The sequence below is a fragment of the Pelodiscus sinensis genome, chromosome 1, assembly GCF_052426305.1.
Source record: "Pelodiscus sinensis isolate ZL-2025 chromosome 1, ASM5242630v1, whole genome shotgun sequence".
NCBI classification, from domain to species: Eukaryota; Metazoa; Chordata; order Testudines; family Trionychidae; genus Pelodiscus; species Pelodiscus sinensis.
Window position 1 is genome coordinate 339477873 of NC_143052.1, and position 27951 is coordinate 339505823.

General features: G+C 43.2%; 1 protein-coding gene across 3 annotated transcripts in view; it reads left to right on the forward strand.

The window, feature by feature from the left end:
• Positions 1-27947, forward strand: part of NARS2 (asparaginyl-tRNA synthetase 2, mitochondrial) — a 75541-nt gene extending 47594 nt beyond the window's left edge. Inside the window, exons 8-14 of one of the 3 annotated variants that reach the window (XM_075919475.2) lie at positions 2807-2905; positions 3048-3085; positions 5259-5325; positions 6861-6998; positions 8860-8957; positions 10671-10697; positions 24976-27947. In XM_075919475.2, the coding sequence (XP_075775590.2) occupies positions 2807-2905; positions 3048-3085; positions 5259-5325; positions 6861-6998; positions 8860-8957; positions 10671-10697; positions 24976-25021 (513 nt within the window). In that variant the 3' untranslated portion in view covers positions 25022-27947. Of the gene's footprint in view, positions 1-2806; positions 2906-3047; positions 3086-5258; positions 5326-6860; positions 6999-8859; positions 8958-10670; positions 10698-20631; positions 24878-24975 lie in introns of those variants that run through there. The other 2 variants (XM_006131905.4, XM_075919476.2) reach the window with 2 other exon arrangements.
• The last annotated feature ends 4 nt before the right edge of the window (positions 27948-27951 follow it).

A 27951-nucleotide genomic window follows, 5' to 3' on the forward strand; every position in this document is an offset into this window, starting at 1 on the left:
GGAAAGTGCCGTTTGCTGCTTTCCTCACTCTGGCTGGAGAGCATAAGGGGCAGATGAGTCGTGCACTTTGCTCTTGCTTCATGACAGGGACAGGAAGAGCAAGCAACTTTGATGTGAATCTTGAGGAGGTGGGAGGAGGGAGGAGCAAGTGGCCTCCTTGTCCAGACACACATACGTATATTCTCTCTCTGTTCCCCCATTTCCCCCACGCACCCACCCAGAGCCCCTCCTCACCCTTCAACCCTGATTCCTGCATCCCTGAGCTTCTCCTTAAGGACCTGAGCAATACCAGGTAAATGTGCTAGTTGAAAATAACTGACTTGTATAAGAGTATCTGGTCATCAGCAGCGTGTGATTCTCAAAGCCCACACCTTGGCCTCTTGAGCTAAAAGATTAAGCCCTTTAGTTGGAAATAGTAACAAGCTGATACAAAAAACAGGACTATGTAGCACTTTAAAGACTAGCAAGATGGTTTATTAGGTGATGAGCTTTCCTGGGCCAGACCCACTTCCTCAGATCAAATTGTGGAAGAAAATAGGCGTGACCACATATACCAAAGGGATACGATCAAAAAAAAGTGAACACATATAAAAAGGACAAATCAGATTTCAGAACAGAGGGGAAATGGGGGGAGGCGGGAGGTAAATGGCTGTAAGCTAATGATATTAGAGGTGATAATTGGGGAAGCTATCTTTGTAATGGGTAAGCTAATTAGTGTCTTTGTTAAGACCCCAGCGTTAAGACATATGTTAAGACACAGAGATTTTAACAACCTACACCCCACCATCAGTCTCAGCCTGGACCATTCTACACGAGAGATTCATTTCCTGTATACCACAGTACAAATCACCAATGGTAAATTAGACACCACTCTCTACAAAAAAAACCACTGACTCATACAGTTACCTTCATGCCTCCAGCTCCCATCCAGAACACACCATACGATCCATCGTCTATAGCCAAGCCCTTCGATATAACCGCATCTGCTCTAATCCCACTGACAGAGACCAGAAACTTCAGGATCTCTACCAAGTATTTATAAACCTCAGTTACCCACCTGGAGAAATAAAAAAACAAATTGAAAGAGCCAGCCGAATATCAGAAACCATCTATATCAAGACAGACCCAAGAAAATCAACAATAGAACACCACTTATCACCTACAGCCCCCAACTTAAACCTGTCCAACACATTATCAATAAACTACAACCTATACTGGAACAGGATACTACACTCCGAGAGGCTCTGGGAGACAAACCCATAATCTCCTACAGACAATCACCTAACCTCAGGATGATTCTTACCAACAACCACAGGACATACCACACTAATATCAACCCTGGAACTTTTCCTTGCAACAAACCCCTTTCCAGCTTTGTCCACATATTTACATAAGAACATAAGAACGGCCGTACTGGGTTAGACCAAAGGTCCATCTAGCCCAGTATCCTGTCTACCGACAGTGGCCAGCACCAGGTGCCCCAGAGAGGGTGGACCGAAGACAATGATCAAGCGATTTGTCTCCTGCCATCCCTCTCCAGCCTCTGACAAACAGAGGCCAAGGACACCACTTTATCCCCTGGCTAATAGCCTTTTATGGACCTAACCTCCATGAAATTATCTAGCTTCTCTTTAAACTCTATTATAGTCCTAGCCTTCACAGCCTCCTCTGGCAAGGAGTTCCACAGGTTGACTACACACTGTGTGAAGAAGAACTTTCTTTTATTAGTTTTAAACCTGCTACCCATTAATTTCATTTGGTGTCCTCTAGTTCTTCTATTTAGGGAACTAATAAATAACTTTTCTTTATCGGCCCTCTCCACACCACTCATGATTTTATATACCTCTATCATATCCCCTCAGTCTCCTCTTTTCTAAACTGAAAAGTCCCAGTCACTTTAACCTCTCCTCATATGAGACCCGTTCCAAACCCCTAATCATTTTAGTTGCCCTTCCAAACCCCTAATCATTTTAGTTGCCCTGAATGATTTACTCTGCTGACACCATTATTGGACCTAACCAATTCAGTTATAAGATCAAGAACACATATTCCTGCTCATCCAGAAATATAATTTATGTAATCATGTGCCGACAGTGTCTGTCTGCTATGTACATTGAACAAACATCTCAGACACTTCGCCAAAGAATCAATGCACACAAAATGGATATCAGACAGTATCACAAAGAAAAAACAGTTTCCTGCCATTTCGACCACAAAGGGCATTGTCTCAACGACTTGATTACTTGCATACTGCTTCAAAGACATTTTAACACCAGACTTGAAAGAGAAACCTCTGAACTGTCATTCATGCTTAAATCTGACACTTTACGCAGGGGTCTTAACAAAGACGCTAATTATCTAACCCATTACAAAGATAGCTTCCCCAATTATCATCTCTAATATCATTAGCTCACAGACATTTACCTTCCCCCCCCCCTCTTTTGTTCTGAAATTTGATTTGTCCTTTTTATATGTGTTCACTTTTTTTTTTATTGTATCCCTTTGGTATATGTGGTCATGCCTATTTTCTTCCACAACTTGATCTGAGGAAGTGGGTCTGGCCCGTGACAGCTCATCACCTAATAAACCATCTTGTTAGTCTTTAAAGTGCTACATAGTCCTGTTTTTTGTTTCAGCTAGACTAGAGTAACACGGCTACATCTCTATTACTATTTAACAATCTGATAGGCTCTTACATAGTCCAGCCACTAGAGAAGGACAAAGACACTTTTGGCCTGCGTGTATAGCTTTGGAGATATGTATAGGTGGTCTTAATTTGTATGATCTTCTGTGTTCTTCCTGCTAGGTTATAGAAGATCTTTTCAAGACAGCAACAAGCATTGTGCTTTCCAAATGTCCTCAAGAGGTCGAGCTTTTTCATAAATATGTATCTCCTGCCCAAAAGGTAATAAACATGAGAGAAAAACCTGCAGTCCTCCTATGTCTTCCAAGCACTCCTAAGAGCGTGTAGGCCTGAGTTTAACTGAGCTCTCTTTTATTAACCGTTAAGAGTAGGTTTACATTTTTTGTCTTTTGTTTCAACCAAGGGCAGGTTAGAACAGATGCTGAAGAACAAATTCAGAATGTAAGTATTGTTGTTTTTGATTGTTGACATATGACATGCTGCTGTTGCTTGAGCTCCTCCTTAGTTATTCACCCCCTTCCCCTTGTCATACCACTATCTTTGAATTCTGCACAATGTCTTTATTTGCCCCAGGAATAGTTACTGGCTCCTTGACCCCTCTGCTGGTGTACTGCATCATATCGCCTTCTCTTTGTTTTTTGCCTTCTTGACTGCAAACACTTTGGCATAGGAACTGATTCCCTGATGGTGTATGTCTGGGCAGTGCCTAACACACTCTGGGTGCTACTGCAAAATAAATAATTGTTCATAGGCTGTCTTCATGCCCCTTTAGACTGTGACAAGCTCCCCTTTCCTGGCAATCCCTGCTGTCCTGTATTAGATCTATAGCTATTGACTGACTATAGATAATCTGAGCCTCTCTGCTCCACTGTCTGTGAGCCCCTGACTTCTGGTGGGTGTCCATTCATTCTGCCAAACCATGCCACCCACCCAGGACTCTCCCAGGTGTTCCACTTAAGCTAGCCTGCCCCATCCATGCTTGATCACAGTGTGATGCATCACTTGCATAACTTGTGATATGTGTGTGTGTGAGAGAGAGAACTTGTGATACGTGTGTGTGTAAAAACAGCATATTCTTCACTGACTGTTTCAGAAAGCTTTAATGTTTTATTGAATCCTTACTTATGTTCTTTAGGGAGCTTGGTCTATAGCTGGGTTTAACCAGTGATACACAGCGGTTTGATTGTTACCAGGCTATTTTAGCTTTCCCAGTAATGGCTTGTTTATGTTGTTACAGCCTGGTATGTGGAAAATCCATCACATAGCTTCCTTCATTTGGTTTTGTTTTCCAGTCACATTGTTGTGGGTTACAAAGGAGACACTGGGACAGATTCTCCGCTCTGTTATCCCGTTTGCTCTGTCAGTTGCTCTGTTGATTTACAGTGGTGGAGAATCTGGTGCCAGAATTGCCTTTTTGGGGACATGGACACATTGAGGAAAATAAGTCTGGCATTTTACTGTCAATTGCAACTCTTCTAATAATGAAAGCTCTCTGTGGCATGATCTCTCTTGTAGAGTACTGTGCTGAGCACATGGTTGGTGCTAGGCTGATGGGAGTTCCTTTCATCCTGAAGAGCCCCCAAGTACCTATACGATGTCCAATGTTAATAGAATCACTTCACTCCCAGCTAATATTTGGCCACTTCTGAGGTAGAACATGATATCTAAACAAGCTAGATCTAGCTAGAGACATAAAGGGTAACAAGAAGACATTCTAGAAAAGTATTAGAAGCAAGAGGAAGACCAAGGACAGGGTGGTAGGCCCATTGCTCAGTGGGGAGGGAGAAACAATAACAGGAAACTTCGAAATGGTAGAAGAAATGACTTTGTTTCAGTTTTCATCAAGTAGTTTGATGGTGACAAGATGCCTAACATAACGAATGCTAGTGGAAATCAGGTAGGTTTAGAAGTTAAAATAGAAAAGAACATGTTAACAATTACTTAGAAAAGTTAGATGTCTTCAAGTCACATGGGCCTGATGAAACGCACCCTAGAATACTCAAGGAGCAGATAGAGGAAGTATCTGAGCCTTTAGCTAACATCGCTGAAAAATCATGGAAGTCGGGCGAGATTCCAGAAGACTGGAAAAGGGCAAATATAGTGCCCGTCTATAAAAAGGGAAATAAGAACAACCCAGGAAACTACATACCAGTTAATTTAACTTCTGTGCCAGGGAAGATAATGGAGCAAGTAATTAAGGAATCCATCTGCAAACATCTGGAAGATAATAAGGTGATAGGTAACAGTCTAGGTACTTAACAGAGCTAACTGCTTTGCCTGAGAAATCTGAGTTCACAGCCAGTGTCCCCTATAACCTATGCACTTGCATGGCTGTTCAGGAGAGAGTCAAATGCTGCCCAGCTGATTAGCATAGCACCCACAGCTAGAGTTTTTTTTCTGCAAGTGGTGCACATTCACACATGCCGTGGTGCACATAAAATTTATTCTGCACATAGAAAATATATTGCATGTGGATGGAAAAGATTAGAGGGAACGTTGCTCACGGAGGTGGCATGGCTTCAGTTTTCCTTTAGATTTCTAATGCACTGCTTAGCGGGAGATTATCTTGGTCCTCTCATTTGCAATCTCTAATGCTTAGCTTTTTCTATTGCAGAATTTCCTATACTGAAGCAGTGGAAATTTTAAAGCAAGCACCACAGACATTCACTTACCAGCCAAAGGTAAGTGGCACCTTGGCTGTGAGAGAGCCACTGGCTTGTTCCTGTTTCTGTGGGCTGAGTCCAGACAATGCTTTCCATTTCTAAACCCCAGGGAGGCTTCACTTCTTTGTGATGTTGCAACAGAGTTATTTCACCCATTACCTATCAGTCATGTTGTGTCATTGCATGCTCGCAAACCAGCCATATTCCAGTGCAGCTTGGAAGATGAAATGTGAATAATTTAGGAGGCAAGTTGTTACAAGAGTGAAGTGTGTATAGTGACGCTAGGTAATGGCTGAAGGGAGAGGTGTGGCACTGTACCATTAGATTGTAAGCTCTTTGCAGGAGCTACCCCTGTATAGTGCATTGTGGGTATTTCAGGAACACATAACAACAGTCTCACGGGCCAGTGGAATCATTCAGGTGGTACTAAGGGTTTAACTAAGAATTAAAAGGTGAAACTGATTCAAAGCACTGTATTGCCTAAATAAGTAAAGGGAGTCCATTGTTCTTCTAAAAGAATATTAAAGCAGTTTTCAAATTACTGTCTTGCTAGAACTATGCATGTACTTTCCTTAAATTTATACTTCATCCCTGCTTCTAACAGGTAGCACAACAGGCAAAGTCGTCATTTGAGCTCCTATTTATAATCCTGCATACGTAGTCATTAGCAGGGCTCGCTGAACCACGGCGAGCCCCGCTCACCAGCCGCGCTGTCTGGCAGTCTGCACATGCGCACATCATTCTGCGCATGCGCAGATCGCCGGAACCCAGCTCTTCCGAGTTACAATCTACCCGCCACAGGCGAGTAGATTGTATAATTTGTCGAGCCCTGGTCATTAGTCTTAACAATCCTCGGTCCACTGCTTGGAGGATAAGTCTGGCTGAGCTCATCTTTAGACCATATTGCCCAAGATCAAAGTGGGCTCAGGGTTGTAAATCCTCTATCCGGATACAGTTTTCTGTCACGCTAGCAGTTTTCTTCCAACAAATCATGGCTCTCACTCCTACTGCAGTGGATGTGGGTACACTTGATGGTCTCTTCTGTGACGGCATTGGGTTTTCCTAAGCAGGCGGCTGCAGAGGTGGTGTGGCTTGCACCAGGCCATGTCTGGGAATGGAGGAGAAGAGTCAGGGAAAAGGTTGGGTCCAAGCCATGGCTGTATAAATTCATTTTAGTTGGTAGCTAAAAATTGACCTGGTTTGTTGGGTGGGGAAGTGTAAAGAACTGCTCTAGTTCAACCACAAATTATTGAGCAAGCTGCACGACTTCCTGGTTGGGATTCTCTGACTGATGTTGGGTAGGAGATTGGACTAGATAATCAACGTGGTCCTGTCTGGCCTTAAAAATCTATGAAACGTAGGTGAGTGCAGTTTGCCAAACGGATCATTCCACATTCTACAGACCCTGTTTGAGGAGGGAGCCCTTTCTAGTATCCAGCCTTTGAAAATGGTGCCTCTCCACTGTGTAGTGTCATCTTGTGTCTCCTATAATGCATGCACTGTGCTACTGCAGAGTTCAACTCCCCTTGCTCTCCGTGTTGTTGTCTTTCCAGTGGGGCGGGGATCTTCAAACTGAGCATGAGAAGTACCTGGTGAAGCACTGCGGCGAGGTTCCTGTGTTTGTGATAAACTACCCATACGAACTCAAACCTTTCTATATGCGGGATAATGAGGATGGACCTCAACACACAGTAAGTCCATGTGCCTCTTCATCCTTTTTGATTATTTGCCCTGTCCTCTCATATCCTCTTGGTAATAGATTATCATTCTTCTGGCCCCCAGTCAAGAAGCAGGAGATAATGTATGTCAATCAATTGCAACACTTAAGTCACAATCCAGACCCTTTCCTTCTTTTCTAGAGAGATCCAAAGCAGGAGAAAAGATTGGCAAATCTGTGTCTTTGGAAGGCAGCCAGTTAGGTTTGCTGTAGTCAGTTTCTTTTTAAGGGAAGTTCAAACATAAAATAAGGTAACACACTTTCTTAAGGGGAGTGCCAGTAGAATTCCATGGCATTGTTCTCCCTCCTGCCCATCTCAGTCTGTGGATATTTTATCCTCCTGCCAACAGGTGGGGAGGGTTCTACTTTCTTCATGGGTCCCTGTGCTGTGAGACTCCAGACACTCTGTTTGGAGGGATTCCTCTGTTCCTTCAACAGTTCGGGCATATCTGCATTAGCCTGCCTCCGCACAGCTTGATCTGGGGTTCTTTATACACCTTGGGGTGTGGCCGCACTCTGACTTACACCAAAATAACTTGATCACTTTCAGTTCACACAGTTTGTTGTTTTGAGGCAGACCCTTTTATTTCAGAACCAAGGGGCCTACTTTGATTTGATTTTGATATCCATCTGGTATTTTTTTACCCTTGCTGGCTGCTGTATTTAGTGACCCTATCTCTATGCAAAATGCATTCCGCAAGTGTGAGGTAGTGAAATAAAACATTTGCTGCTGCTGTAAACAGTCATAGCTGGAGGAGCTCTTATGGAGTGTGTATATATTTACATAAGTGATATCCTAGACTCAACAAAGGAATCTTGAGTTGCTGTTTTAGTGGCTGGATGGGAGATCCCTACCCACTGGGGAAGAGGGAACAGCATTGAGAAAGGGTCTGTGAGATCCTCTGTTGTATTCCGTGTTTCTTCAGGGGCTTGTCTGCGCTACACCAGGGATCTACACTGCAGTGATTAATCCACTGGCCGTTGATTTATTGTGTCTGGTTAGATGTGATAAATGGATCTCCGAGCGCTCTCCTGTTGACGCCGGTACTCCATAAGGATGAGAAGAGTAACCGGCATCAACAGGAGAGCAGCCCCACCAACCTTACCTGCACGCAAGACGCCACAGTAAGTACGTCAGCTTCAGCTACGCTATTTGCATAGCTGAACTCACGGAGTTTACATCAATGGCAGGAGTTAGTATATACAGGGCCTCAGTGTGCTTCTTTGTCCCCCTAACTGGAGCACAGGAGTTCATGAGTCTGCTACAGTCTTTAGCTAACAGAACTGGGTTTTTAAGCTGAGGCAGTCACAGTTCCTCCTGCTTCCAATGACCAAGCCGGAGTATGTTTTCACTGGATACAGTAGGTGTAATATCCAGCTTGAGGAGACATACACACTCTAGCTTTGATCAAATTAGCACTTGTAGAAATGTAGCCATCCTGACTACATGATTTCAGACAGGCTCATACTCAGGGTGGGTAGCTGCTTGTGTTGTTATGGTTACCCTTTTATTTGTTAGCTCACTAGCTCAATCAGAATTAGTGCGGGTATGTCGTCTTGATCTGGAAATTACACCATCACTCCAGTGTAGACATGCCCTAAGATTCCTGAATTGTTGTACACCATATAAGCTGTGCCATCTGTTATCTTGTGCCAGTTGCTAGAATGCCTAGTTGCCAGTGAGTTAGATCATTATCAAGATACTTGCATAGGCTCCAGCTCCATAGGACCCAATACCTCACAGACAGGAATGAATTTCTCCTCCCTGCAGCACTGGTGTTACTCTTAGACTGCACAGCTAAATGGCATGACTCGGTTTATACTTCTCCCATCAGGTTGCGGCTGTTGACCTCCTGGTACCAGGAATTGGGGAGCTATGTGGTGGCAGCCTGAGGGAGGAGCGACTGGATTTTCTACAGTCACGCTTAGAGAGGTATGGAGAAACCCTATGGCTTATTTATTAGCAGTAGCGAAAGAACACTGTCAGAAGCCACTGGAGTTTGCTGAGGAGAAGAGTAGATGTAAAGACAATAGATGTTCCTTTAAATGGTCATGTTTATTGGCTTTGAAGGGTCTGTAAATCAGCTGTTTATTGGGCAATCAAAACATTACTATATCCCCAAATAATGACTTGATTCTAGGGCAATGTACCTCTTCGTGTCAGCTCACTACAGAAAAATGGTGCATATTACTTCGAGAGAATCTCTTGCTATCACAAGGGCTCCAAAGGGACGATCTGTAATTGTGTCTGGCCTCTCTCCTGAGGCCTTGCCCCCCACTCGCCAATATGGTATCCATCATTCACCAGCAGTGGATGCTGTAGAGTAAACAGGGCATGGATATCTTTATCAGTGTTATCCAGCCCTAAGGAACTGCACTGTTGCAAATTACAGCTATGCGCTTTGCTAGTGTAGATGCAGCCTCCATGCTTTCATGTCAGAAAATGTTCTGTGCTAAGGGATGCTGATAAGTTAATTGGGTAGTGGAACCCAGGCTGGTTTGTCTCAGATCTGTGCTCTTTGCCTGCACCCCACCCCACTTCCTGGCTGGTAGAAGTCTGTGTGATTTCAGGGTGCTTTGAAGTCAGCCTGAAGCAGCACAGTCTCCAGTTATCAAAGCTGGCATCCAGGTTGCAATCCTGTCACTCTGCAGGGGGAAAATCCTCTTTATGGGGTTAAACTCAGATCCTCCCTCTGTTTTCAGTGAGCCCTTCACTGAATTCAGTCCTGCCCCTTTAGGCCAGACACATGCAGGAGGTGTTTTTGGAGAATGATGAAATCGTGTTGGAGTATTGGTTGCATTTGGCGAATGCGTTTTCTACTTAGAGCAGACACCTATTCAGCTGACACATGGCTAGTTAATGAAGCACAGTGAAGCCATCTTCAGTAACAAACCTAAGAAGGGCACGGATAGTCTTTAAAGGGTGGGGTCTTCCATTTCAGCAGAGAGTAAGACCAAAACTGTTTGATTTGAAAAGCAGAGAAATAAGAGGCTCTACAACAGAATTGCATAAATCAATGAAAAATTAGTCTTTGATGGGCTTAAAGTCCAGTTCTGCTCTGAGCAACTATGTAAAAATGGTATCTTTTTACTCTCTGGAGCACTTCCTTTGGAGAATTCAGGGTTAGATCTTCTGAGTAAAGACTTTTTCATTGGCCTTATCTCATGGTTAGCCCTGAAGAGTGATGGTGACCAAGAGAGAGTTGGATTTTATAATACAATTGTGTAAAGAAACTATGGTTCCGATTCAACAAAGACTTGCACATATGCTAAACTTCATTCACATGGTTATCCAAGTTGAAGTCAGTAGGACTATTCATATGTGTTAGATGAAGTGTGTAGGCAAGTCTTTGCAGGATTGGGCCTTACTGCATTAGGATTGGTACCATGCCTTTAAGAAATAAACAGTACATTTAAGAAGAGCATTATAAACCTGTTTAACCCCACCCAAAAATTAAAAAACTTTTAAAATTAAAAAACTTCTGCTATTGATTAGGCTTCTTTCTTCTCTTCTTCTTTTTGTATTAATTAGTAATGTCATCTCTTCTTATTCTGGGTACTTTCATGCAGTAAACTGTTAGCAGAGCCCACAGCTTATATGAATCTGCTCTGCTGATTTACTAACTCCTATTTCTTTATTCCACAGATTAGGACTTGCAGATACCTACCAATGGTAAGATTATAGTTTGGTCTACAACTATTATCTGTTCTCCTGCTACTGTTAGGAAAGAAGCTTTTTCTTTGGGGTCCTCAGGAAGTTACATCTGGTTATAGTGACGTGGCCTATATGAATAAAGCTTAACTGCGTGTTGTTTGAAGTTTATCTATCCTCTGACTTGTTTAGTTCCAGCTGGAGTTGCACAACATGGATTAACCTGCTACTCATCAACAATTTTTAATATTAGATTGTTAAACTATATGCAAAACCTATAATGTTACTGAAAATTTGGAGATGCTGTGGCATGAGATAAATAGATATCACACAGCGAATTGTGATCAGTAGGGGCCATATGAATAGCTCCACTTGGCAGAGTGATGAGGCCAAAATACCTTTCCAACAGAATAGTTGACATAATTACAATTCTTTCCCTAAAGAAATAGACCAGACCAACCCTTTAATTTAATAAGGTAAAAACAGACTGCCTGAATTTTCTCCTGTGAAAATGACTGTCCTGACTCCAAGTCATATTAATTATTATTTATTATTAACAACATATTAATTATTTGTATTATCATAATAATGCTTAGGATGTATCTTTTTCTTCCAAAGTGTTTCAAATACTGGATAGTTTATCAAAAAGTGCTTGAGTAGCTAGATTAGCCATTAGGGAGGAGAATGCTTTTTAAATAGATAACTTGGACGAAGAGGCTGTAATGAATGCAGGATTCCCTCCTGCATCCTGATGCTGCTTGGGAATAGCACAGCACAAGGTAGCACAAGCCTCTACATGAGCAATGAGTAGACTGGGCAAATGAAACTTCTTCCCATCTTTCATAGATGCATACGCTAGAAGGACCACTGTGATGAGCTATTCTGACTTACTGCTTTAGCGTAAGACATAGAATATCACCCAGTAATTTCTGTGCCAAGTCCATCATTTCTGTTGGAACTGTGGTGTATTGTGGAGGAGTCCACTTGCAGCAGGAGCACCTGCTTGTGGCCAGATATAGAGAATAAGACGGAGAATATCTTATTGCCCTTATATAAATCCATGGTACGCCCACATCTTCAATACTGTGTACAGATGTGGTCTCCTCATCTCAAAAAGATATACTGGCGTTAGGAAAGGTTCAGAGAAGGGCAACTAAAATGATTAGGGGTTTGGAACGGGTCCCATGTGAGGAGAGATTAAAGAGACTGGGACTTTTCAGCTTGGAAAAGGGGAGGCTAAGGGGAGGATATGATAGTATATAAAATCATGAGTGGTGTGGAGAAAGTGAACAAGGAAGAGTTATTTACTTGTTCCCATAATATAAGAACTAGGGGCCACCAAATGAAACTAATGGGCAGCAGGTTTAAAACAAATAAAAGGAAGTTCTTCACACAGCGCATAGTCAATCTGTGGAACTCCTTGCCTGAGGAGGCTGTGAAGGCAGGACTATAACAGGGTTTAAAAGAGAGCTAGATAAATTCACGGAGGTTGAGTCCATAAATGGCTATTAGCCAGGATGGCTAAGGAATGGTGTCCCTACCCTCTGTTTGTCAGAGGATGGAGGTGGATGGCAGGAGAGAGATAGCTTGATCATTACCTGTTTGATTCACTCCCTCTGGGACACCTGGCTCTGGCCACTGTCGGCAGACAGGGTACTGGGCTGGATGGGCCTTTGGTCTGACCCAGTATGACCATTCTTATGTTCTTATGACATGCCATAGTGACTACTCCCCAGTTGCCACCTCTCAATAGTCACTCCAGTCCTGCAGTGGTCTCTCGCCCCATGAGTCTTTTCTCCAGCTGTGTCATGATTTAGTCCATCCCTTATGGGGTAATAATGTTCCAACTCAAAAGGAACAAAAACTTCCATCCTTCAACCCAGTCAGTCCTCAGTACACTCCTGACCCCCATCCCAAGCTCTGCAGAGTTCCTCTTCACTCTGTCACAGAGAGCTGCTTTCAGAAGAGGGTGGGGAGGCCCAGCTCCTCCCAAGCCACTGGCACTCAGGTCTTCTGCTCTGGAGCCTGTCTGCACCCAGGTCTGCTTTAGAAAAATCTTACTCCCCAGTCTGCCCTCTCCCTTCAGGAACAGTCTCAGGGTACCAGCTCCTTCCTGCAAGCCCCTCTGTTGATCCTATCCTTTAGTCTGGACCTTCTTCCAGTGCCCAGCTTTCCTAGCCTTGCCCCTCTTTCATGGCCCGACTCCTCTTTCAAAGTTCTTACTCAGGCCTGCCTTCTCTTAAGGAGGCCTGCTGCCCCGGCATGTTCCCTTCCCTGTAGGCCAGGGGTGGGCAATAATATTTGAACGAGGACCACTTCAAAATTTTTGAAGTGGTTGTGAGCTGCCCCGGATGGGACGGGGCCTCAAGCGGAACGGGCAGGCCTTTAAATAGCAAGAGTTGAAAGTGCTCACAGCTCCCAAGCATCACACAAGCGGGAGCTGCGAGCCCTTTCAGCTGCTTCTATTTAAAGGGCTTGTGCCTTCCCCTTTGCTGCCAGGCAACGCGTTGCCCATCCAGCGCAGGGAAGGCACGAGCCCTTTAAATAGAAGCAGTTAAAAGGGCTCGCAAGTCCTGGCTCCCTAGCAACGCACTAGGGGCACGGGGAGCTGTGAGTTCGTTTAACTGCTTCTATTTAAAGGGCTCACCACTGGAGTGTCACATGGTGTGCTCCAGGCAGGGCTGGGTTGGGGAGGCATGATGTGCTTCAGGCGGTCCTGACAGCTGGCTGTTCCCAGCCCTGCCTCCTCCACCTGAGGCCCTGCCCCTTTTGGGAGTGAAGAGCCTCCCACAAACACACACACACTTTGCTTGAGGGTCCAGCTAGGCTATCAGCTCCCGTGCTTCACTGCAACCCAGCTTGCCTTTCCAGCCTTCTGTCATCTAGCTAAATTTCTAGGGCTTACTCTTCACCAGCTCTTTCTCCAAAGCTACCTGCCCCTCTCTGTTTCTGTCTCTCTCTGGTAAAGCAAACTTAACTGAATAGCTGTGGCCACCAACAATAATTGCTAAATACTCAGCTGTTTATAATTTTTCACTCTGCCCTGTGTCCATCAGGTGCCTTTCTGTATGACCTCGTTTCCCTGATATTTTTAGTGAGTAACAGAATAGTTTGTTACCTTACGCCATTTAAATTCCTCAGAAAGCTTTTTCCCTTTTCTTTATCAAAGCCCGGACATACAAAGCCATATATATAAAAGATGATCATTTTGTTTCTTCTACCCTACGGTATTCAGATAGTCAATCTTTGTGTTTATTTTTTTTCAAAAAAATGTGTAAACTACAATAGCCAGTTAGAACTCTAAACAAAATCACTTCATTTTCCCTATCCAGGCCCTGAAATATGTCATTGTCCTCAACTCCAAGGCACAGTTTAAAATCTCTTCTGCTTCTTTTTTCGTTGATCCAAAGATTATGCCATTCTCCTTTGAAATTTAGAATTCCTTCTTACTCAAGGATACTCCTCTGTCAATCCTTCCATTTCTAACAGGGATCTTAGCTGCTTTGTCCCACCGTTTCAGTTCCTCTTGTTCCTGGTATGCGCAGGGATTCAGGCTAATGCTACACATGTCCCCATCGGTTCTAACTCTGTCCCTAGAAATATAATTTGCTTAAATCGCTCCTGCATTGGTAGATAGTCTTTCTTATTGCCATAAGGCCTGAGTCTGAGTGAAAAAATGATCATGGCTGCTGGGCATCGGCCCCTTTCTACTACAGATGGGTTTTTTTTCCTTTATATTAACAAGCCTGCTCCTTCCCAGCTGGGCTTTATGATCAAGTAAGCGGGGCTCCTCATCCAGGTGCAACGTGGTATTGTTAATTGGCTCTCAGGTCCACATTAGCCCCTTCGGGCCCACGTGGGAGACATCCAGTCATGGGTTAAAGATTGTGAGGGAGGGAGAATCCTCCACATCTGAAGTAAGAATTCAGGCAGAGAACAACTGATCTGCACTGCACATGTTGTCAGAAAGCTGCCCTGGGCTCAGGACTTGAACTCGCAGTTCGAGGGGTGTGCTCGAGTTCAGTGGCCGCAGCTGGTCTCTGCTGGCATGTTAGAGCCATAGAGCTAAGAATAGTGATTGAGACATGTCAGACAGTTGTCGTCCTGGGACACCAGATGTGTGATCCAGTTTGGCTGTTCTCCTGCTCTCAACAGTGACCATTGCCTAGTGTTTCAGAGGCATGGGGAACCTGCTTTAATTGCCCAGTGCTGTAGTGGAGGGGAAACGTCTTAACTTGTCCCAGTAGACGGTCAGCTTATGCCCTGCAGTGTTCAGCCTGCTTGTGCATGGAGTGGGTTCTGCTGATTGGTTGGATTTGAGGCACTAGCTCTGTGAAGCTCCACACTGGGAGATTTAGGCAGGCTGCTTTTGTAATGGCAGGGAGTGTACCAGCGTTGGCACGAAGGCTGTGCTGTGCCCTATCTCTCTAACTTCCATGGGGGAAGCATAAAGAATCATGGTCAGCAGCCTATACTGGTGCATGGCGTTTCCATTGCATTCTGGATGGAGGCACTTTCTCTTCTGTCCCCACACTCCACCCTCCCACCAACCATGGCCCCTTGGACATGGCACATCATAATGCTCAGAGCTCAGCAGCGGGGTTCCTTCTGGAAATGCTGAGATAGGAGTGCATGAAAGTGCTCCTAAACCCTGATCTCTAGCGTCCGCCCAAAGAGCAGACAGATATTTAGCTTATCTGCTTCACTGTGTCCGTTCTGGTGGGCTCAGTGGTGACCCCCTCCCCAAGTTGCAGTGGCAACCCCCCCCCACGCCCCGATTTGCTGTGCTACCGAGATTTACAATTGCTGCAGGATGGGACTTACCCTTTTTACAGTTTAATGACTAAATTTAGTCTCCAAATTTGGCACAATAGCTCCTTGAAGGATAATGGAAATGTCTATATGATGTTTAAAGTAAGATATTGACTAACTTCTGCACAGGAAACGCTTTAAAATGGTTATTTTCTGAGATCCTGCATAGAACAGAGTATCTTTGTTTCCCTCTCCCTCCCATCGAGGATTACAGGACCTTGGAAATCGCAATCTGACCACTCCTCACTGTGTTATTTAAGGAGCGGCTTGCCTCTAATACACCCATTGTACCACTGGGAGAGGAGGGTGGAAGGAGAAGATCAGTGATCTGAAACAGACTGTATTCTAGTCTCATCGTTTACTCAGCTGACCAGTGGGGTTTAATGAGAAAATAGAGTAAACATTCCAGAATCCATCTGGATCTCTTTCATGCGGATACCTTGTGTATGTGTGTCCTAGGTTTTCCTCCTTGGACTGATTTGGGAGAGGTACATTTGGCATTGGCTTGTGCAGTAATTGGGTTTATTTCTACTCTCTTTTCTTTCACGCTGTCACTTGGAGGGAACTCAGTCACCTCTTTTTAATGCCACTAGTGATCAGATTTGGGGTTGAGCATCATTGTGGGGAGTGGTCCGGTGGCTATGGCACAATGCTCTTGGAAAGATCAGGAGATCTGAATTCTCTGGATCTACTGTGTCTTTGTTTCCCCTCCCACCCTTTGCCTGTCTTGCCTATTTAGACTGAAACTTGCTGGGGCAGTGACTGTCTCTTGCTATTTATCTGTACAGCGCCTAGCACAATGGGGCCTCTAGACGCTATTGTAATAACAGTAGGGACAACACTTTGTCACCCAGCTGTGAATTCTTGTACCGTGCTCACCCAGACGTCATGTAGCAGCTCATATGCTCTTGCTTCCTCATTCTGACTTTCATCGTTCACATAAAGTAGCTTCACACTTGTCCCTTTGGCATCTGTGCCTAGGGATCTAGATTTCCTAGCATTAGCTCAATGAGGTGGCAACAGAGATAGGTAGACCTGCTCTTTGGAGCTGCTGTTCTGTCCCATTGAAATGTATTCCCTTTTGGGGTAGAGGGGAAAGCTAGCTGGACTGGACCCCTCCTTATTGTGGTAATCTCCCCTGAGTTTCAGTGGCAAGATTCTTTCTGTTGATATTCTGAACAGGGCGGAGAGAGCTTTCTATGGCAATAGAAGAAGGGAAGAACATCATGCCATTGAAGTGAAAATGATCATTTTAGCTGCTTTCTATCCTTTGTGACCCACTTCCTCTTCATCCCCACTCCCTTCCTTTATTGTGCAATGGAGAGCAGGGCAGCAGTAGTGACCTGAGATATAGCAGTGCTCAGTGGCACATAGTGAGTGTCATCTGTACTAGCATTTCCAACTAATGTGCAAGAGGCCACGTCAGCAATACAACTGTTAAACTCAAAATCCCCCTTGGAGGTGGAGCAGTTCTGTTTTCCCTGTCTCGTAGGTGGGAAAGCCCAGAAAGGGGAACTGACCTGCCTGCAGTGGTACTCAGCAAGTCGGTGTCAGAGCTGGTATCCAAATTTAGGATCCATACAACATCAGTTGAAGTCAAGGGGAGTTTTTCCATTGACTCTAGGGAGCTCTTGTCCAAACTTTTGTCTTCCGTTCAGGGAGCAAAGTTTTGTGCTCTAGACCCGACTGCTTCTCCAGCCCAGCATGCCCACGTGGAACAGAAGCAGATGTTATTCTCACCATCAATACATAGCAACAGAGCCTAGATAGTAACTAAAATATTCAGTTATAGATGCATAGATTGTCAGGTGAGAAGGGGAGCAGCACTTTGGTCACCCAGTCTGACCTCCTGCCCAGGCATTTCACCATGTAGGATCCTGCACAGCATAGGAAATTGAGAGGGACATTGAGATGTAGGACTGAGGTTGTTTGAGGACAGCATTGACCAGCCCTAAGAGCCAAAGCCATTTCCAATGGAAGTAAATCAGTTTCTCGACAGATGGGAGCAAAAATAAAGCAGAGGGCAAGGAGGTGTCCGTGTAATGAGGAGATTCAAAGGGGTGCATTATGTTATTTGGAACAGAGACAGAAAGGGTAGAAATACATCCTCACATGGTAGAGAAGAGAATTCTCCTTTTTGCCCTGCCCTGTAATATAGCATATGGGGCACATGACAAAGATAAAATGACATATGTTTGAAATGGATTAAAGGAAATGGCTTTTTAACTTGGTATATAATGAACTCCTGGAATTCACCACCACGGGATGTTATTGCAGTACATAGTTTATAGCAAAATTCAAAGGTTACACGGGCTATCAACTCTCCAGCTGCAGGGCATAAATTGATTGCCAGCTGGGGTCATGGAAAAATATTTCCCTTCATGGAATTACATTGCACAATCATCCCAGGTGCACAGGGAGGGGTTTGCTTCCCTCTTACACTTCATGTGCAAGCCACTGCAAGAGGCAGGATACTGGGCTAGTCCGTGGCTATTTCATGGTGGAAAATGTGTAGCATGCAGCTTCATGAATAAAGTGAACTTCAAGGAGCGTTTTTCAGCATAAAGGAAATTTTCCATGCATCTGTCACAAGCTGCTTTTTCTCTTGTCAATGCAGTACTGAAAACATCTCAACTCCCCCACTGCTGGAGCGCTGATGGGAAAAGAGCTGCTCCCATAGCAGTCATCAGAAATGGGCTAAGTGCCTGATCCAAAGCTGATTGAAGGCAAAGGGAGATTTCCATTAACTTTAATGGGCTCTAGATTCAGGCCCTTGTATGCCCAAGTGGATGTGGTTTGGCTTTTCTTGTAAAATGCTTTGAGATTTACAGATGACTTGCCCTTTATAAGCGCTAGCAAGTATTGTTAATTTTCACCTGCAGGAAGATGTTGTTTCATTTTATTAAGTGGATCTGTGAACACTACCACTGGCAAAACACCAGCAAAAAGGAAGAAAACTCTATAACAAAATATTTTTATTGGTTTGAAATAGGAATCCTTAGTCTCCAGGCCACCAAGTGCTGAGAACTATGTAGAGGCAACATACATACCTCTTAGTGAAAAGTTTCAGAGGGGTAGCCAGTTTAGTCTGTATCTCCAAAAACAGCGAGTCCTGTGGCATGTTAGAAACTAACAGATTTATTAGGGAATAAGCTTTCGTGGGTAAAACCCACTTCATCAGATGAATTGGAGTGGCACTAACAGAAGCAGGGGTATATATAAAGAAGAAGTCTTGTCTTAATGAAGCTCATCAAGTCAGGGTGGAAGTGGGTCATTCACAGCATTTGATGTGATGTGAATAGCCAGGGAGGGGAAATTGCCTTTGTAATGCATTTACACTTCACTTGGCTTGCTACGGCTTCAATCCAGAAGGAGCTATCTTCATTATTCCCTAAAAATGAAGCTTTGAGAGTAGAGCTGGAAATGGGAGAGTCCAGAAAATTCCTTGGGAACTATATCATTAATTGTGATCCTGGATCAGTCTAGAAATGTTATTGCTGAGTGGAAGAAAAATAATAATCCAATTGTATTAAAGGAAAATGGTTCACTTACCTGAGTCCCAAAACTTAATCTTATGTACCATCCCCAGAGATGTATCTACAACATGTTAGATACAGCACTTGATCAATGGAGTTGCTTTTGATTTACACTTGGGTAGTTTGGGCCCATTCCAGAAGATCAAGTTGTCCCATTGAAAGCTCATCAACCAAAATTTGGAGCATAGTCTTTTTAAAACCAAACACAAATATTTTAAAAAATTGTGATGTATTTAAAATAAGTGATTAAAGCATGCATTCTTGGCAATAGAGCTCAAATCTGCCCACCCTTACTGTTGCATTTACCTGCTCACATTGAAAGGTGGTTGTGTGGCACAAACCACTTGTGAAGCAGTTTAAAAAAAAAGCAATTTTTTTTCCATAAAAAAATTTGTTTTCAGTAAAGATTCAACTGAGGGAAAATAGTGCACCGGGGGAAGTTTCTGTCTGTCTGTCCAGCCTGGGAGCCCAGCCCTAGAGAAGAAAAGAGACAGGAGAAAACCAAACTACATTTCCCATGAGGAACTGCTATAGTGTATCCAGGTCAAAATATTTCCAAAATATTTTGGGTGTTTTATGATGGAAACATCTGAACACTTTTCTTTGTCCAAAACATATAGTTTTTTTACTAAAAATTTTCTGTGCAAAAGAAACCTGAGAGAAACAGCAATTGAGCTAGTTATGCAGCAAGGATGATGCCAGTCAGTGTCATAAAGAAGAGTCAGAATTCACTCACTTCAGCAAAGGAAAAAGGAAGGTGCACAGCAGAGGCTCCCTCCTAAGGGTATGGTTTCACTGCTGAGTTCACTTGGGTGATCAGCACCCGGCTCTGAATACTCGGTTTAGCCTAGTGCAGGTGTGAGCAGCTACACTGCAAAGCCTTAACCCAAACCCAAGTTGCTTTCTGCTGGTGCTGTACACCTGTGTGTGCGTGTTACTATGGCTGCTGGGTTTATATCCCAGGATTCTTTGTGCTGCAGTACGCTGAGCCGCTGTATGATTCTTTGGGAGAATTTATTTGTCCTTCTGGGCTCATAGGGGAGAATTGTGGGAAGGCATTGGAAGCCTGTCAGCATTGCAGTTGATTTAGCCTGTGTCACTAAGGGAAAGCAGGAAGGTTACCAGCCTTAGTGAAAACTCCAGCCTGCACCCCTAGCTGGACCGGCTAACTTGGGTTTAAAACATTACCAACTCCAGATGTGAGAGGAATTTGTGTGTGGATGGGAACGGAGGAGGATCTAAGGAAAACACCTGAGGAAGAGCCCAAGTTATCACCACAAGGAAGACATACCTTTCATGCTAAACCTTATTAAGCAATGGAATAGTGTCTCTCGGCAAGTTTTGGAAACCCCATCACATAAGACATTTATAACTGGACCTGATGGAGAATTAAAGTGTCCCAGGTGGGGGGGGGGGAGGGATTCAGTATCATTAGAAGGACTAAATGAGCTAATTAGATGTCTTCCATTTCCAACTGCAAATGCTTTTGATGTTGCAAGAGTCTAGGTCAAGGAAAGTAATTAGGATAAAGGAAAAACTCTTAAATGGAAAGAATGGCTTTAATTATATGAGCATAAACGTGTTGATTGTAACTATTTAAATTGCAGGTATCTTGATCTCCGACAATTTGGATCTGTCCCTCATGGAGGCTTTGGATTGGGATTTGAGCGCTACTTGCAGTGCATCTTGGGAGTGGACAATATCAAAGATGTTATTCCTTTCCCAAGGTTTCCTCACTCCTGTCTTTTGTAGCTCCATAGCTGACTCACATGGACTGATCTGCGCTGGAGGAGTTATATGTATAATGTGTCTGCAGAAGACTATTTGCAGTGATATTGGGGAAAGACAGAGGATTTTTACAGCAAATAATCTTGTGGTAAATGTAATGGAGGGAGTTGAGGAGAGATGCTCCTCTTGGGAGATTTTGGACCCTGCCATTTCTTAGTATAAATTATGTAGCACATCAAATCTTCAAAGCACTTCAGCTGCATTAATGAATCTTACTTAACTAACCGGTTAAAATCCTCACAGGAGGAACAGAAGTCAAGACTTTAATGAGTAAGCATTGTTGGGAGCTGGTATTTTTTAATGCAAGATGTTAATGAGAGGGTGTGGCCCAAGCCAGGATTGCTACGAGACTTAATTACATGTCTGCACGGTGCTTTGAAGATGGATTGCTATAGAACTGCGAGGTGTTATCATTACTGTAACACCTTTGTTTTTAAGAAATGGCTATTGCAAAGAAAGATTCTCCCCTGCCCTGAATTCAAAACACCTGTGAGTTTGGGAAGCAAATCCTAATCATCTTAACCTGGCAAGGAAAAATGTCTCATATATTGTAACTGTGGGGGTGAAGGAGTTGATGGCAGTTGATTTTGTAAGTCAGTAAACATACAGTTTTTTTTTCCTGGTTTTTTTTCCATGGTTTGTTTTTCAATTATACAATTATTGTATTCATCATAATGGTGATTCCTTCAACCTGTTCAGCAACTATCCTTTAACTTACAGTAGACGGAGAGCTCTGTAAGAGGTGATCTTTACGTTAAAGCGAAGGCGAATTCATGGGAAGAAAGAAATGTTATCTTAAATGGAAAAACACTTGAGCCTCTGAAGCCAACACGTACTTTCCCATTTTTCTTGAGAAACTATTTCATGTTCTACTGGCCAATCACATTTACCAGCATTTGTAAAACACCCTGCAACTAACACACGCTCCCACCTAATCATTGTATATCAGGTAATAATGGCTCTCTTCATGATCTTCTGATACAGTTTTTGGTAAGATTTAACCTCCCTGCTAGGTGGAGAAAATATATCCCCGTTATACAGATGGGAATTGTGTGTAGATTAAGTGATTGGTCTAAGGTCACATGAGAAAACTGTGGCTGAGCTGATAATTTGTTGGGAAAAAACCCTTTTGCGCAAGAGTCTGTAAACCTCATTTTTTTAAGAATAAAGGATCTTGCGCAAAAGGACTTTTTCCCAACAAATGGCCCCGTCTACACAGGGCTTATCATCACAAAATCCTCTTCTGCAAAAGGATAGGGAGAAGATATGCAAATGAGCACTCCATTTGCATTTCCTCTTCCGCAAAAAACACAGCTGCTGCCTGATTGTGTATTTCCAGTTCCGAATGAGGCTTGTGGCTGTGGCATAGCCATGGCTGGGCCTGAGTGGGCTGCTGCCCCCCCACTTATGATCCAGTGGTCCACTTATGAGACTACCCACTCGTTTCCCCGGCACCCCCTGCCCTGCTCAGCTGGTCTGGCACCCTTGCTGGGGAGCAGAGTTGGGGCACAGACATGCCCCGCTCTGCCGGCCCTGTGCTTCTGACAAGGTTAGGGCACAGGTTTGCCTCTCTCTTTTCCGTTCTTGCTCCAGCTGCAGAGCCCAATCGGGAACAAGCCCCCACTGGCCAACCCGGGTCCCCCTGACAGGACCGCTGGGCAAATGGGGCAAGCCCCCAAACTCACTTCCTGGCTGTAGTGCTGGGGGTGGCTCTGATGGCTCCTACCCTGCCCTCCTGTCCTTGCCCACCCACCCACCCTAAATTGGGGCCCATCCAAGTGTCCTGGTTTGCCTCCACCACTGGTGTGTGGTTGACTGGTCAGCTCGTAACTCTGAAGTTACTCATAGACTCATAGACTTTAAGGTCAGAAGGGACCATTATGATCATCTAGTCTGACCCCCTGCACAGTGCAGGCCACAGAATCTCACCCACCCCTCCTAGAATAATCCTCTCACCTATATCTCAGATATTGAAGCCTTCAAATAGTTTGAAGACCCCAAGATGCAGAGAATCCTCCAACTGTACCCCATGCTACAGAGGAAGACGAAAAACCTCCAGGGCCTCTGCCAATCTACCCTGGAGGAAAATTCCTTCCCGACCCCAAATATGGCGATCAGCTAAACCCTGAGCATGTGGGCAAGACTCACCAGCCAGACACCCAGGAAGTTCTCTATAGTAACTCCTATCATCCCTCCATTGACCTATTTACCACTAATAATGAATGGTCAATTAGTTACCAAGATCATGTTATCTCATCAAACCATCCCCTTCATAAACCCATCTAGTTTAATCTTGAAGCTAAATAGCTCTTTTGCCCCCACTACTTTTGGAAGGCCATTCCAGAACCTCACTCCTCTAATGGTTAGAAACCTTCATCTAATCTCAAGTCTAAACTTCCTACTAGCCATCTTATATCCATTTGTTCTTGTGTCTACATTGGTATTAAGCTTAAATAATTCCTCTCCCTTCCTGGTTTTTATCCCTCTAATATATTTAAAGAGAGCAATCATGTCCCCCCTCAGCCTTCTTTTGATTAAGGTAAACAAGCCAAGCTCCTTGAACCTCCTTTCATAAGACAGGTTTTCCATTCCTCGGATCATCCTAGTGGCCCTTCTTTGTACCTGTTCCAGTTTGAATTCATCCTTCTTAAACATGGGAGACCAGAACTGCACACAGTATTCCAAATGGGGTCTCACCAATGCCTTGTATAATGGCACTAACACCTCCTTATCCTTACTGGAAATACCTTGCCTAATACATCCCAAGACCGTATTAGCCTTTTTCACGGCCATGTCACAATGGCAGCTCATAGCCATCCTATAATCAACCAGGACTCCGAGGTCCTTCTCCTCCTCCGTTACTTCCAACTGATGTGTCCCCAGCTTATAACTAAAATTCTTGTTATTAATCCCTAAATGCATAACCTTACACTTCTCACTATTAAATTTCATCCTATTGCTATCACTCCAATTTACAAGGTCATCCAGATCTTCCTGTATGATATCCCGATCCTTTTCTGAATTGGCAATACCTCCCAACTTTGTGTCATCCGCAAATTTTATCAACAATACCAAACAGGACTGGATGGGAAAAGGGTGATATTTTATATAAGGACTGGCAGTCATAATTTCCCAGCTATTACCAAAGCTACAGAAGCCACAAGAGGTTGTTACTTCTCAGGGCTGAGCTTATTGTTTTATTTTGTCGTTCCTTGCAAAGCTGCACTTTCCAAAGGATCATAAAGTTTATGATCCTGATGGGAGAAAATTATGTGTAATTCTACCCAAGAATTCTGTACCAGTTGTTTCAGAAGCAGTCTAGGCAAGGCTTCTGAGCAGGAGTTCAGATACTGTGCTCCCAGTGTTTTGGTTTGTGGTTGCTACTAATTGTATTATAATAGATTTTTTTGTTTTACAGACATGCCTAGATGTCCTATCAGCAGTTAGTGCCTCATCATGCTGGCCGTTGTACTTATATATAGTAAAGAGACAGACCTTGCCCACATAAAGCTTGCAGTTGAACAAGGCAGACACAGAGTAGGAGAAGGTCATGATTAGATGGCTTTTTTAAAGACATGCTCTAGTGCCACCGCAACTTATGGACTTGAAGTAGAAATTGCTGGGTGGAATTCCATGTCTGTGTTATACAGGAGGTCAATTTAGATGAGCATAATGGTCCATTCATACTTTGAAATATTTAAGTATTATTGTCCCCATTATATAGTTGGAGAACTGAGGCACAAAGAGATTAAGCACCTTACCCAAGGAGGTGTAGGAAATCTGTGGCATAGCCTGGGATTAAGCCAGAACCACTAATTCCAAGACCAGTGTCTTATCCATTAGATTTCCTGATTATGCCAGTAAGAGCAACACTGAATGTTTGTAATTGATCTGGTTTAAAATGTGTTTTCTGCTATTATAATTTCTTGGCCCATGTTTTAATCATTTGTCTTGAGGACTCTTCTGGTTTCAATAAGAATGTGGCAATATATTTGTTTTTAATAATCTTATAAAACAGTTTTGTTTGGAATAAGGGGTGCAAAGAAAATAAAGAGTAAACTTTCATTTATTTGCAAAAAGTAAACTTTCATTTATTTGTTTTGTGGTTTTTGTTTTTGGGTTCACCAATAATTTTATTGTATCTTTATTGTCATTCATTCTAGGCTCTCCGACCATTTTATGAGCATTCCTATTTTCACAGTGCTGTGAAGACATAGGCCTACATTTTCAGAAGACACCTATGATTTTTGTATCTCAGTTTGTGGGAGCCCAACATCAGACCCCTCAAAGTAGCCTGATTTTTCAGAAAGTATTGCACTCTCAGAGACTATGTCTACACTACCAGGTTATTTTGAAATAAGTTATTTCTAAATAACTCCCAAAATAGCTATTTCGAAATAAGCTTATTCCTCTTCACAAGCAGGAGTTATTTAGAAATAACAAGCCCCTTATTTTGAAATAACAGGCTTGGTAGTGTGGACTCTTGCCTTGTTAATTCGAAATAAGGGGAGTGATTTTGAAATAACTCCCCAGTGTAGACATGCCCTGAGTATAGACAGACACACTTAGGAGCCCCAGAGATGGACCAGAATCCCACTGTGCCAAGTGTTATACAACCTCAACAAAAAGATGGGACCTGCACCAATGACTTTATAATCTGAGTATAAGACACGAGAGAAGTTGAAACTAACAGATGGAGTGAGAACAATGGTATAAAAGTGGTGGGAGTGAGGGGCAGTGGGTCTATCAGCTTCCTACCCCTCAGTGCTGTCTAATTCACCTACATTCACATAGTAAATCAGTGGTGCAGAACCAGGAATACAACCAAAAAAATTAGTCTTCTAGGTGCAGCTCTTCAAAGGTATTTAGGCGCCTAAATTTCATTGGAACTAATCACAATGAGAATCTTAAATTCCTTTGATCTAGCCTTTAGCCCCTTGGGCCATGTCTTCACTAGGAGAAAAGGTACATTTTTTAACCTGTTTTAAAACCCTATGAATTCAAGGCAGTTGTCATTATAATTTGACTCATTGAAGTAAATCCCTCCTCCTTGGTTTCCTTTCTGTTTGGATTATTCTGTCTAGACTCTAGTCTCTCCCATAATTCCCAAGCCACTCTGGAATTAAAGTCACAGGAAAAAGTAACTACATTTTATAGAAGCCAGGGCTTTGTAATGACACTCCTCTAGTGTCATTGCCTTCAGAGTTCTTAGGTGTTTGTCTGTTAAGCTGTAGAATGTGGTCTAAATGGTAAATGTTGTGGTTAGTAAGCTAGACACCCCCTATGTGAGCTACAGTTGTCATCTGTGTTTTACAGCTGGAGAAATTAGACACACCTCAGCCTCTCAGTATCATTTTTCTTCACATCTCAAGACATTGCTGTAACGGTGGTGTACATTTGCTGAAGTGAATAGGTTTATGCAAGATTTTAATATAGAGGTGCATCTTATAAGGGGCAGTATTAGGAATTTTGAGATGTGTCCAGGTAGCTGGAGTGGAGAACACAGCATAGTTGGGTACAGCAATTCACCAGATAAACTCTCTAGTTTGGGGTTTCTTTGGGTTTTGTTTTGTTTTGTAAGTTTTATTCCTTGCTCATTCACTGGCTTGTTGTGTAACAAACCTCAGAAGTATTACATGGTGTCAGAAGTGCTGAGTGAGAAAGAGATTACAGGAATTGTGAGGTTAACTCCTGTGTTTGAAACTGAAAGCAGGGGAAAGGAGAGCACATGGAGCAGCAAAGAGAGAACAAAGGCTTGTGAAAGAATTTTATGAGCACAATATGAGCTTAAGAGGGAGAAAAAGCCAAACATGGATGTGTCGCAACCTCCATTCACTCAGCAACTGTCATGCAATGTTGCATGGCACTGGGAAAAACCCCAGAGATGTGAATTGTACTTAGCAGCCATAGGGTAGAGGAGAAAAATGATAAAGTTGTTGGGGTGGGGGAAAAGCTTTGGATATTTGTAACTTTAAGTTTGAAGAAAGTGAAATCATGAAATTAAGCAAAATACTGACTAAATTTGAGGAGCATTTCATGCCAAAAAGGAATTGAAGAGATTGAAGGCACCATGGAGCAATGTCACAGAATTAAGGACACTCGGTAAATTCTGTGACTTCAGTGAGTCCACACACTATCTAGATAGAGAGAGAATCATTTGTAGTATTATAAGGGAGAGACTGCTCCGTGAAGGAGGTTTAAACTTTAGAAAAAGCTCTCCAGATATGCAGAGCAGCAGAAACTGCAAAAGCACAAGCTAGAGACCCGAATTCACCAAAAAGGGCTATCCATGCATTGAGTACAAAAGAATATAGTCCACAAAGATCAAATAGTGGAATCATTCAGTGAGAAAATTATTGTTGGGGGGAAGATTGGACGACTGAGTTTAAATGGTTATATCGAAGGCTTGGATCACAGCATGGCCCCAGACTATGTTTTGTCTTTCAGAAGCTCTCATAAATGTAGGGAAAATCATTCTTTTGCAAAATGCTACAGAAGTCAAATGCATTCAGATGAAGATAATCTGTTGAGGAGTTTTACACTGACAATGGAATCAAGCAAGCATGATGAGATGGACTGGACACAGCCTGTGACAGAAAATGGAATATTGATTCCAGTGAAACTGGACGCAGAAGCTCAGGTTAATAGTCTATCTGAACAAGAGTATGAGAGGCTGAAAATAAGAGCAAAACTGGGACCAGCAAAAATAAAAGTAACTGGGCACCGTGGAACAAATATATAGTGTCAGTGAAGGGGAAGTGCATTGCTAGCATCAGCCACAAAAACAACATGCACAGACTCTTGTTAATTGCAGTGACAAAGGAGGTGACATGAATTTTAGATGAGGCTGCCTGTGAAAACTGAGTCTGGTAAAACAGGTGCTCTCACTACAAGATCATTCAGAATCTGTCTCTGAGGCCTTCAGTTGAGAGTATCACGATCTGTTTTGAAGATTGGGTTGTTTGGAGGATGATGAACACACACTCCAGATAAACAAGCGGGTCCCTCCAGTTAGCCAACCATGTACAAAGGTACCATTTGCACTCTGATAAACTCAAGTCTGAACTTGCAAGAATGGAATAATGCATGTAATACAAAAAATGGAGGAGCCAACAGAATGGGAGAGCTCCCCTAGTTGT